The sequence below is a fragment of the Pungitius pungitius genome, chromosome 13 (genome assembly GCF_949316345.1).
Source record: "Pungitius pungitius chromosome 13, fPunPun2.1, whole genome shotgun sequence".
Lineage (NCBI taxonomy): Eukaryota > Metazoa > Chordata > Actinopteri > Perciformes > Gasterosteidae > Pungitius > Pungitius pungitius.
This window is the reverse complement of record NC_084912.1, coordinates 15,272,177-15,285,277: the sequence shown is the minus strand read 5'-3', so window position 1 is coordinate 15,285,277 and position 13,101 is coordinate 15,272,177. Positions and strand designations below refer to the sequence as shown.

Below are 13,101 nucleotides of genomic sequence, written 5' to 3'. Positions count from 1 at the left end.
TTTTTGCTCTCATCTGACCACACTACATTCTCCCAGTATTTCACTGGCTTTTCCAAATGTTGGGCAGCAAACTTTAAATGAGTTTCGACATGCTTTCTTTTCAGCATTGGAGTTTTGCTTGGTGAGCCATGGTGCCATGGTGCCATGGAGCCATACAGGCCATGGTGGTGGAGTGCATTACTTACTGTTTTCTTTGAGACAATAGTACCTGCTAATTGCAGGTCTTTTTGAAGCTCTCCACAAGTGGTCCTTGGCTCTTGGACAACTCTTTTTGATTATTTCACTCCTGTCAGAAAATCCTGCGGGGAGCACCTGGTCAAAACAAAATTTATGGTGAAATGATGGTCTTTCTACTTCCGTATTATGGCCCCAACAGAGCTCACTGGAACATTCAGAAGCTTAAAAATGCACCTTTAACCAATGACATCATTGGGTTTTGCCACAATTAGGTTGCAAAGGTCTTGAGACAGCGCTTTGCTTTTACCAATCATGGGATGTGTTTTATGTGACACCTTGGCAATGAGACCTTTTTGTAGGCCATCATTTGGGACTGAACCAGCTGATATTAATTTGCACTGACAAGGGTCTGGATTGCTTTTTAATTACTGATAGTTTTCAGCGGTTGTCTTGGCTTTCCATACCTTTTTGCACCTCCCTTTCTTCATGTGTTCAATACTTTTTCCCTCTGTCATTTCACATTATTACACACAACTTTATTTCTGAACTTCTTTGTTTTGGTTTCTATGTATGTATGTATTACTTGGGTTGTTACCAACATCTGGTGAAAATGTCATGTCAATAGCTCCTTTGGAAATATATTTACTGAGAAAAATGGTGACGTGTTCAATACTTACTTCACCCTCTGTATATATATTATATATCTTTTATTGTTCTTTGCTCAGTGGGAGCTGGCCAATAGAGGGCAATGGGGCATTGCCTCAACTGGAGCATCCCTAATTTGAGCCCCAAGACATGTGAAAATATATATATATATATATATAAAACCCCAACCCCAACTGCCCCCAGAAGGCAGGTCTAAGAAGCACTTTAGCCAATTGCTGATTAAATAAAATAAATGTGTGACATACAATTCAGCCAATCAGCATCCTTAAATGCAACTTGTGGCAATATGGATTTTGCCCCAAGCTTGCATATTCCCATCAAGGCTGGTATCAGGCGAGTGACGTTCTGGAGGAAGTAAAGAGCGCGGATTTTATCGCCATTCCAGCAGACGAGAAAACAACTGAAAGAAGACATATTTACAATAAATATTATATAATACTGATTATTGTTTGATACATATACGTATATTATTATGGTCAATTGGCTTTGAGGATGATCAAAATCAAAGTGTACTGTTTTTCCATGTTGAAATAAATATGAAATATTTAACTGCAAATTTAACTACTGTGTTTTGATACCTTAATTATTTGCAATAAATCAACTTGGGATGTTGGCCGAAATTGATTTGATGGCCCTACCTAGAACTTTTTCCACCAGCCGCCACTGCCTTTGCTTAACCCCTAATTATGAACTAACCTCACCCTCAATAAGTGCCTTAAAGAGAGAACAATGACAAAACACAAGGCTCCAAAGGACTGTATCCATCTTTGTGCACATTCAATTCTGAAATATCAGTAAAAGCACTTGAAATGGAAGATGATATGTGAGTGTAACGTGGCCTGCTACATGTCTGACAGACTGCCGTGGGGCTCACAGCAGCCATCATTGTCCCCGTGCAACGCAGTGAGTAGTAATTAAATATGCCACTTATGCTTCACTGATTCATTTCCTTCACAATTTTGAAGCTCAGCTGAATGCATTTTTTTTTCTGTACGGGGCTGTATTGTATCGAGAATGGCCTCATTACAAGGGCAGAAGGGCTTGGTGTGGGGGAGGGCAGAAGCAGTGATGGGTGGGGAGAAGCGCCCCATGAAGACATTGTGCTTAACATCACTAAATACCTCAAACACCGCATTGTCCTTCCCAGCCATCAATTAGTGGGGTCCTTGTACAAAGCACCAATTTCATACAGGGTGATTTATTTTTAGAGAAAATCCAGCCCTTTGCAGGCAGGAAGCTCTGAAAATCTAATGAGGAACACAGCAGCCATGCAGGGTTGTTAATTTCAGAGCAGTACCGCTTAACAAAGCCTCTCTTCAGTGTTCTGTGTGTCTTCAATGACTGAAAAAGGCTAGAGCTCTCCCATTTTAGTTGTTGTGGTGGCTTTAACTGGATTCTGCTCTATCTCCGCTGGACAGTGTCCAGCCAAAGAGCCTCTCTGCCCTGCCCTCAGGCCCCTTCCGCTCGTGGATCTCTGTGCGGAGGAACGCCTCTTTGGTGGCTGTGACAGGGAGAATTAGGCAAGAGATGCGGGTTCACTTGCCCTGCGTAGGGGCTTATCTTGGGCTAAGCTGAGGGACTAATAGCAAAGCCAGCCTCCGCTCCAGCCGGTCTGAGGGCACAGGGAACCATCTGTCCACTCTGTGGATAACTGACAACAAAGGAGGCAAACATTGAACACGGACTGCAGACTAAAAGGCCGTTCATTTAGGAGATACCAGAAATACAGAGGAGGGATATTTTGTATGTAAGGTCAGTACTCTAAACTTATCTTTCTTGAAAACAGGCCCTTTAATTGTGCCACAAGGGTCAGACTCCTTCGCGGCTCAGTTTAAATGGAAACAATAAAGTCGACCACAGTAGGGGGTTTGACCACAAGTAAAGTTTGAGTTTAAGTTGAAGTAACTTCTAAATGAGCCCTACTTTTTGGTTCTCTTCAATTACAGAGAGCTAAGAATGCTTGTCTTCATTTTAATGCACGTCTCCTGACTCCCATTTGTGTCGGTTGTTTTTCAGTACTCTGCTGTGTTGTGAATGCATTTAGCTGCACTCTTGATGGCAGAGATAGTTTGCGCTACAATGGATTACCACATTAAACCAAACAAAAGTCTCTGATAGTGTAACCTTTGTTTGAGGGAAAAATGCCGCCAGGCCCCAAGCTTATTGCTATCACTATGTGATAGTTATAAATAAAATGTGACATTAAATGTTTAAGCAGGGATTAGTCGTAGGTTATTGTAAGATATGTAATTTGACACAGGTTTTAAAATGTATCAACTATTGTTTGGAATTATTACTATTATGATTATAGCTTTGCTCCCTAAACTGGAGCACTAATATATAGTACACTATTTAAAAATACAATAATCTTTGCATTACAATCTTTTAAATGTCATAATATTTATGTTCTACCCTTAAACTTGGAGTACATGAAACTCCTCAAGTAATCCACTCAGAGATTGTTCTCCTTTTCCCTCTAGGATTAATGCCCTAGATTTATTTGTATTTGTATTGTCTGAAGCAAATCTCTGTCTGCAGTGCTGTGGGAGCTGGGATCCTGTAGATGATCTGTTTTATCATGTATACTCTGAGGGTGCTGTTGGGCACTAGTGTTTTGTTCGTAAGTCTTGAGTGGGCGCTGACGTGCTAGAGGTGACAGAAATGGGTCAAAGGGGTCTTAGCATTAACTAAACAAATCCCGGCCTATAGGATTAGACAGAGATGTTGCTGTTTATTTGATGTATTTACGCTAACTTTATAATGATACACAGAAGGAAGAATGCCTATGAATTTTGTTAGCAGTGAGATATTTCGGCTTATTCATTGTGCCGATATGAGTAAGTCCAGGTCATATCAAAACTGGAATGTGCTACGACAAAATCTTATTGTCTCTGTTCCTAGAAAACTCTTTTGTATTCATTCGCTCCCTCGTTAGTAACATTGCGCCGTTCTGTCCGATAATGACTGACAATTGTGCTATCCTCAATGTTGGATGGGAGTAGACATGGGTTAATATTTGGGCAAATACATTTACTTGCTGAGTTGCAGTTAAATGGGAAGCTTTAGTAGCGTATAGTATACTGTATAGTATAGTATAGCTATAGTAGCATAGCTTAGCTAGGAGGAAACAGCTAGCCTGGAGCTAGCAGGCCTTCTAAATCTCATTATTACTATTTCACTCTGTTTATATGGATTACATTTCATGAAAGTGTGCATTAAACGGGCTGTTAGAACGAATACCTTCGGACAGAGCCTGGGTGGCAGTTTTCCGGTCTTTATGCAAAGCTAAGCGACCTGGCTTTTGGCTAAAGCTTAACATTTAACATTTGTGTTTCACTGTGGATTAACTGTGGATGCAAAATCCCTCACCAATAGCATCCCACCATGTTCCTTCCTCTTTATCTCCAGAGTCTCAGAAAGTAAGATAGATGTATAATTTGCATTAAGCTACCACGTTTTAAATGGAATGGTTTCACATGGAAAACATTCCCTCGCTAAATGACCCCTTTCCATGAAGGTTATATGGTTTATTAATTTAAGGTTCTTCATCTTAGTTAATTATTGTTGCACAATGTCTCTTAAACACTAATTTTTACTGAGCCCAGTGTCATTCTGAATGTCAAAAGCATCGCTCAGAACCATGCTAGTCCAATAAAAAAGGGGACCTTGTTCGTTCAAGTCTTTTCACCATCATTTATGCCACAACAGAACCAACATGTGATATTAAGAGAGCAACGGGTCACACTCACATCACTTGATCCTCAGGCCTCCACAGCACAAGTGGCTTCCCTCGTATCCGAGGGACACACAACTTGAACTGAAGATGCTGTTCCAAGTGGAGATTGTACCTAGAGATATGTCCCCCCCCCCCCCCCCCCCAACACACTCACGGTGTCAAGTACACGGTGAGAAGACAAACAACAACGATCCACAACTCTTCACAGAGCACAAATCCCTTTGTTGAATCTAAAAAAGGAAAATTGGCTTCTTTTTACAGCATCAAAAGGTCTCTTCATACTTTGGGGAACATTCCGGTCACTTTGCATTCCCCAGAGTTAGTTAATCATCCATAACATTCTCAAATAGAGATCTATTTCATCTCTGCAGACTGATGAGGCAGCTTAGTTCCTGAAAGCTGTTGCGTTGGCTGTGTTTGGTTGCTGTTCCCCAGAAAAATCCTGTTGAGCACAGGAAATGATACATTTCACATTTCCTGCAGCTGCCGCAGTTTGACAGTAATAAATAGAAAAAGAGCAGGGTAGTTAGCACGAGCATTGATAAGAACCAGAATGATTTCAAAAACAAAGACGGCTGGCAATTCATTGAAACGAGGCGCTCCTATACTCTCCATACAGTTTGAATTTGTAATGAAATTAGGATCTTGTAGATGCCTCTTTATTTAAACAGATAATCTACTAAGCCACCTGACATGCCAGAAGTCTATTGTTATGCACGGGAGTAGGCTTAAACCCTTTATCTCTTTTTGCAGAAGGTTTACACTAAAGAAAAATACAGACAATGTCTGAGAAGGAAGAAATGATTTCAGAGGGGAATCTGAATGTAACGCTGACGCTGAGGCTGCTGATGCACGGAAAGGTAATAGACAAATATGGAAAGTTCAAATAATGACATTTATTTATCTCATCATATCCTAATGGTCTGGTAATAGCATACAAATGTTGTTAACATTATTAAATCATGCCTCAAATGTATAAAGCTGCGATGAGAAAATGTGTTTCCCAATTGATCGTTAATGGTTTTTATCTCATCTCATTCACAGGAAGTTGGCAGCATCATTGGGAAGGTAGCTCTTATTTTTACTATCCATCTGCATCACACTGATTAATTCCTAATTATTGAACTAATCAAGTATACTGTTTTATATTCTTCTACATTACACAAGAAAGGAGAAACAGTCAAGAAAATGAGGGAGGAGGTGAGCATTCACTCTGACACCCTTGATGTGAAAACACAATTTAATATGTAACGGCAGATCAATTTCATCAAATTGAGGCTGGAATAATCAGGGATTTGTGTTCTCCAGAGTGGTGCTCGTATCAACATATCGGAGGGATCGTCTCCCGAGAGGATAGTCACTATCACAGGTCCCACAGAGGGCATCTTCAGAGCCTTCTCCATGATTGCTCAGAGGTTTGAGGAGGTACAGCACAGCAATTATTTGGCAAAATCTACCTCAAAAGATTCCTCAAGATTCTGTGTAACGCAAGAACAATTCTTCAAAGATGTTATCTGAAGTTAATGCACCCTTTCCTTGTCAAATAAAACTGACGTTTTCACATTTTTCATTGCTGAAAAAGTATTTGTGAACTCTCCCTCAGGATATCACCGCAGCGATGACAAACAGCACCGTGACAAGCAAGCCACCTGTGACACTTCGCCTGGTTTTCCCAGGGAGCCAGTGCGGCTCGCTGATCGGCAAAGGAGGCTCCAAGATCAAAGAGATCAGAGAGGTAGGGCAGGAGGCATTTTCTGTTTTGTTTTCTGTCGGGGAGTGGTTACTTAGCACCAAAAGGCCAACAGAAGAGCTGCTTCAACACCTCAAGTATCAAGCTGTAAAACTTCTCTTCTCGTGCGTGTTTCTTTTTCTTCGTTTGCCGCTCGGGAAAACTCCTCTGATTATGCCTGTGAAGATTGGTGGAGGGTGAAATCTGGTTCTGAATGGACGATATTTGTGTGCGCCTCTTCAAATATTGGAGCACACTTTGCTATTTGGCTTGCAGCTGCTCCGTGCATGTCAAAATGTGTTTGGGCTAATTTGCGGGTGCTCAAAACAGCATTTCAATTTAGGTGATGGTGTGCTCTTTTCAGCAATAAATAGCTGTTGTTTCTTCTGTTGTCTGGCGACGTCAAGACCACGGGCGCTCAGGTTCAGGTGGCAGGAGACATGCTGCCGGACTCCACAGAGAGGGCTGTCACAATCTCCGGCACTCCACAGGCCATCACTCAGTGCGTACGGCACATCTGCTCCGTCATGCTGGAGGTAAGCACTGTCAGTCGGGTGATCCTCACGTTCAGAAACTATTCAGGCAAAGAAATGTCACATTTACATTACATGCCATTTAGCTGAGGCTTTCATCCAGAGCAACTTACATTGAATTATAACTCATGCGTTACATTTTGCCTGGGGAGCAATTATGGGTTAGATGTCTTGCTCAGGGACACTTCAACATGGCACATGGGGCAGCCGGGATCCCAACCACCAACCTTGCAGCTCCCAGCGCACCGCACTACTCCATGCGCCACCATCACATTTGTGTAGGAGCTGCCAAAAGGTAGCACATTCTGGATATTGAAAACGTTTTAGTCCCGCAAGGCTAAAGCTTTAGGTTCAGGTTGGAGTGGTTGGTCATCTTCATGAGGGAGGCACCAATAATGCTGCTTTTTGTGAGGATATTCAATATATACAGTATTACCTTCGGTTCGATAATGGTTCTTGAAGTCCTGTTGAATTTGTTGATACCATTTTTTTAATGAAATCATAATTTGGGTTGAGCATTTGGTATGGCAATCACCAGTGAAGCTCAACTAAAAGTAAACATGTTATTAAGCTGACCTCGTTGTAGTGTCAGAAAATTCTAGCCAACTATCTCAACCAATGAAAGCGGAATAAATAAATAAATATTCAGCAGGCAATTTGAAAAGAGGGATCTAAAAAATGCACCAGTGGCTTTAAGACCTCTCTTCTTACTTGTAGCTGTTTACAAATTCTGGATGTATGTTTGTGTCTCTAGTCTCCTCCAAAAGGAGCGACCATTCCCTACCGACCCAAAGGCATTCCTGCTGGAGCCCATGCAGTATTAGCACCACAACACCCTGCACAAGTAAGTATCATTATTTAGTAATGAGCTTTTTCCCGCATTATTTAACACCTCTGTTAGAGGCACAATAACTATAGGCTCCTTATTTTGTGGGACTTTAGAGTCACGCAGATCATTGAACACATCTTACCACTAGAGGGACACATCTGTGTAATTATACAGCAGTAACCTCTTCATATTGTAATGCTCTAAGCGGTAGGAAGAGGCAATGATCACATTAGAAAGTATTCAGGAAAGCTGTAATTTGTAAGAGATATGAGTGAGTCATTGACATATTTACATAAAATAATTCCCCCCCGCCGTGTGACACCTGAAAGATGAAGCTTGTGCTGGCCGGTTGCTGCCCTGATTTTGGAACAGTATGTTCTGACCTATCAGACATCTGTTTATGTTATTGGATTTCTGGCCATGGACAAAGAGTGAGAGAGGAGTGCAGAACAGCGGATGACATTTAGATGAAATTCCATCAAATCCATACACATTAGAGCTATGGGAAAAGTGGAATAGAATGGATTTTCAGAAATGCACTCACTGCACTGAGTTCACACGTTATACTCTGACTAATTCACACTTCAAGAGTCATGTTCGAGCAAGTCTGCACCTCCCAGTCATACAATCCCATCGTCTTTCTTATTCCTCTCAGGCCTTTGCGATTCCAGGGCAGTATGCTTTTGCGCACCAAGATGTGAGTATGCGTATTTAAGGTGCCGACATCTTCCCCTTTAAAATTCCCTTGTCCCCTCCCTCAAAGCCTCCACTCTGCCCTCTGTGTACCCTACTCTACAAAGACACAATTATATAACCCTGATCTATCGACATTACTAACGCTAACACGTTATTGTTGTTGTAGCAGCATGCATTGATTAAACTGATGGTGGAGATCTTAAGAGTTCATGATCAGTGATAGCTTTGCTGCCAGAGATGTGACTGTACTTTCTGATGGCTGCCATGAGAAGCCAGCATGCCCTCTGAAGGGAATGAATGTCTTGTGATGTTTGTGATCTTCAAATTGGCTCGGTGTTGCAGTTGTTCAGCTCCTCTGATCATAATCCAGTTTGATTGGTTAGCTCTAACTTCCTTCCTACCCTGCAGTTGACCAAGCTTCACCAGTTGGCTATGCAGCATATCCCCCTCCCTTCCCTTGGGCAGAGCAACCCTACCTTCCCTGGTACGTACCCACGGCTCCCCGGGGATGTCCATCTATCCCTCTGACTTCACTCCTCTCGAAACAAACCATCACCCCCGTGACTTCTGACAGGAACACGGAGGTCTCCATTCTCTCCCGAGTTTACAGACATTCTCACAGGTTCTGTTGTTTGTAGAAAGTGGCTTTACAGAGACGTGCGTAGCACGGAAATTAAGCTGTTAGGTTTTGCCTTTCCATTTGCATCATATTGTATGACAAAATAAGATCAAACAGGACCATTACTTTTTAAGTTTATCTTAAGTTTTTGAGCCACCAAACAATGTGAATGTTAGTCAAGGAAATATTTACAGTGTGTGACAGATTGAAGTAGACAAACGTAAAACTGCAGAGTTCTCTAAGAGGGGAAAAATGCCAGCAATATTTCGTTTTGTAAATATTTATCCATCTCCCACAGTTTCTCACATCCTCCCAGAATTTCAGCTCCATTTTCCCTCTGACAACGAAATCCTAATCTCTCGACTCCGTCCTCCACCTCTGCAACATTTCTTCTCCAAATCTAACATTGTTGGTCAGTCGATCCCTAACCTCAGCCCCCCCCATCCCCCCGAAACCTCCCCACCCCCCAACGTACTCATTCAATCCGCCACAACTAAACTGAGGACAAAACATTACAACACTGTGATTATGTGCACAGTACTTGTTGTGTTAGAGCTTAGTCAAATATTGGCTAAATTACAATGCTCGTCATCTTGTAGCATGCAAAATATTCAAATCGATATGTACAATATATGGGTCTGTTGCTAAAGATTTCTTTTGCCATTTTCCTGTTGAAGCAGTGATAAAGTAACTTCCAAGAATGTTTTGTGCCATTTGTGCCATACTGTTGTTCGCATTTCTTGTCCTACTTTGCAGGATTCGATGTATCTGCCCCCACAAGTTCACAAGAACTGGCAATACCCAACGATGTGAGTGCCACATTGTCTTCTCCCTGCACAAGAACTCACACAGATTACCCTCATGCTGTTGATTTATTACTCGATTCTAGGAGGACAGCTGTAATGAGAGTAGTCAGGACCACCTGAATTGAGACCAAGACTTTGAGGGGTAGAGCCCAAAACCAGCACAGTGTCTCTCCCCACATGTACAATGCAATAAAATACGTACAATAAAATGTGGAACATGCAAAACTACTACAATAAATCTGAAAGATCCACATTCCCATTAAAACACAAACAAAACAAATAAAGATTTGTCTGCAATCACCTCTTTTGTTGCCATATATACTGTACTTGGGAGTATCATGAGAAATGTCTTGATAAAATAATCAAAAGGCAACGCAGAGGTGAATTTCAAACGTGGGAATGTTCCTTTGTTTTCTATGTGCAAATACAGTGAGATGTTAAGAAATTAATCAGATCAGTTAACTTGTAATAATGTTGACGGTGAAACAGCCACAATTAACACCATTATACACCTAACACCTAATATCATTGTTTAATCTATACAAAAGGTTGATTCTGTGCAGGACTATTTCTTGGGTTGGAAGAGTGACTTCCTGAAGTTCTCTTTGTGCTTCATATTAATCATACACACATGACGGTGGTGTCAATATTCAACAACGTGATGTATGACTACATCATCATTTACACAGTGTTATAGTGACAAGCTTCACACTATTGTTAGCTAACATGTCATGTAATCACAGAATCATAGCAGATTGGCTAGTAACATGAGTGTTTTCTGCTTTTACATTGTTGCTTAAAACGTGCTTTTCTTCTGTTGAAAACCACTTGAAGTTTCTTCCACCTGGTGTTTTCCTGCAAAAATTGGAAACATAACCTTTTCTGCCATTTACATGTTTACACTCTCTCCCTCTCTAGTTTATTGGCTGCATAATTGGAAGACAAGGCAGCAAGATCAATGAGATTCGGCAGGTCTCTGGAGCTCACATCAAAATTGCCAGTGCCACTGATGGCTCAGCCATGCGCCAAGTCACGATCACAGGCTCGCCGGCCAGCATCAGCGTCGCCCAGTACCTCATCAACGCCAGGTAAGACATAATGCAGAGCACCCACGTCCAGCAGGGCATCACACGGCGGCACGGCGGCAACACAGCCAGTTATTGTACTCGGAGCGAAGCCGGATTTGTTCCATCTCACTGCTCCGTTCTCTGTTGACTCTGCTTTTTTAACACCATCTTTGATACTTATGTTTTCCCTCTCTCTCACCTCCCTTCTCCTTTATCTCACCCATTCTCCACCTTTTCATTTCCCACCGTCTCCCCTAACCCCTTCACCATCTCAACTCCCCCCCCCTCAAACGTCCCCTCCTGCAGCTTAGAGATGGCTAAATACACCATGCAGGCCGCTTCTTCCGCGACCCCAGTTGACCTCAACATGAGCTTCTCTCAGTCCGCCCCCAATGCCTCCAACGCAGCTACCTCTATGGCCGTCCTGACGGCCTCCAACCAAGCCCCCACCATTAACGTCCACTCTCCCTCCACCTTACAAACCATCCAAAGCCCACATTACGCCGTTCCCGTTAGCAGCCTGCTTGGCATGAAAACTCTCCCCCTCCTGACTGTCCACCCTGCAGCCGCTTCCGGCCTAACTCATGGTTTGTGCCCTTACACCACGAAAATGTCAACCTCCGGCATGAAAAAATCAGAGCGCCAGAAGTTTGCTCCCTATTGATGTCTGTTTTTTTTAAGTCGTAGTCAGTGTGGCTGACTGGTAAGACATTGTTTAATGATTTGAAAAATAATTTAAGGTCCAGCACAAATAGGCTTGCAAATACCTTACACCAGTGTGTGAGGTTTGCCAGTGTAGCACTTGTCTTCCATAAATTGGGAGAGTGTTAGAAACAGACTGAAAGCATGGTAGTATTCAAAACATGTCCTTGTTAATTACAACAGGCAGCGGAGGTGCATATTAACTCAGTTTTAGCCATCAGACGTGGTTAACAATTAATGTGAGTAACTCAGGCTTGTATTAGTGTCCTAGAAAATGAATTTTATTTTCAAATGGATTCGTGTTACAGAGCTTTATATGAAGACTTACTCCAGGGGAGTTATTTTACATGATGCAAATATTGACTTAGTTTTCTATTTCTCTAACTAGTTTACAATCTTTTTTTGTTAGATAATGCATAATGCATCATGTGACCTGGTGCTTTGTTGGCAGCAGGCTGTTGAAATGTTTGTCTTGTACAGTAGAAGTCAGTGTGTTAAGTGTTTTTTAAATAAGAACTGTCAACCTAACCTTTCCTTCACTATAGGCTCTCCGCAGTGCTAACAGGCATGGGTGTTCTGTAGTAGCGTTGCGCTGTTGCGGTTCTGATGGGATTATCCTAAAGCCACATTGGATTCTTGTGGATTTCACTCCTCGCAGTAATCCTCTAGAGCGGGACTGGCCAAACTAACTCATTGTTTTTCTACGCCAGCTTCTTTCCTGTTTATTTTCCAACCTAAAACGGCAGGAATGCTTTGACTTTCAGCCTCAGAAATGGACACCATTCATTTTTGTGGAAAATGTCTTATTCATCATGTTCCTGGTGTGGGTCTGACTACAAACAATGCAGAGTGTAATATTTGAAATGACTTTGGAATAAATGTGACTTTTTATGAATACAGTTGTTTTGTTCCATTTTTGTTGGAGATTAAAAAAAATGTATGTGGGTAAGTCCGACTCATAAGTGATTTACTCATGGTTAACTTTGAAATGCCTTTGAACTAGTTGTACTGTATTTTATTCAGGGCAACACCCAGCTGGAATTACAGTTAATAGCTCCGTTATCTTCTTTGTAATAGTCTACTTAGTTCGACTTTATAAACGTGCAGTAGATCATATATTTTTAGCACCTATTGTGCTTGTGATTTTCACATTTTTTCTGATGCAAGCTGTTGACCTAAAACGTATTAACATTACAATAAGGTTACGTTTCCCTTGTGCTCTGCTTGACCCGTTGAAAACCACAGACAAACATACTTTTCCACAAAGAGAAAATGTGCATTTACAGCCTGGAAATGTAAAATGATCAAACAGCAGTAATACTGGACTATGGAACTCAACAGAGCGCAGTAACCGCCATTAGCATTTGGCAACACACAGACATTCAGAAGTTTTTGGCAGATATCAGAGCTTGGTATTATGGACACAGTTTGTTGATGGCAGAACAAACTTTTCAGCCTGCACTCTCCTGCAAAACAGAAGCAAACCCGGACTGACCTCACAGTAAATATTCAACACAAGTTGTTCTCACGGGTCCTGGCAA

At 41.8% G+C, this 13,101-nt stretch overlaps 1 protein-coding gene across 1 annotated transcript; it reads left to right on the top strand.

The window, feature by feature from the left end:
* Positions 1 to 2,350: 2,350 nt before the first annotated feature.
* Positions 2,351 to 12,422, top strand: zgc:110045 (uncharacterized protein LOC664755 homolog). The gene is made up of 13 exons (XM_037466573.2): positions 2,351 to 2,595; positions 5,333 to 5,439; positions 5,624 to 5,647; positions 5,747 to 5,779; positions 5,888 to 6,004; positions 6,183 to 6,314; positions 6,716 to 6,844; positions 7,596 to 7,685; positions 8,326 to 8,367; positions 8,775 to 8,850; positions 9,742 to 9,794; positions 10,710 to 10,879; positions 11,165 to 12,422. Exons 2-13 carry the CDS (start codon positions 5,362 to 5,364, stop codon positions 11,520 to 11,522), a joined length of 1,302 nt encoding a protein of 433 aa, XP_037322470.2. The 5' UTR covers positions 2,351 to 2,595; positions 5,333 to 5,361; the 3' UTR covers positions 11,523 to 12,422.
* The last annotated feature ends 679 nt before the right edge of the window (positions 12,423 to 13,101 follow it).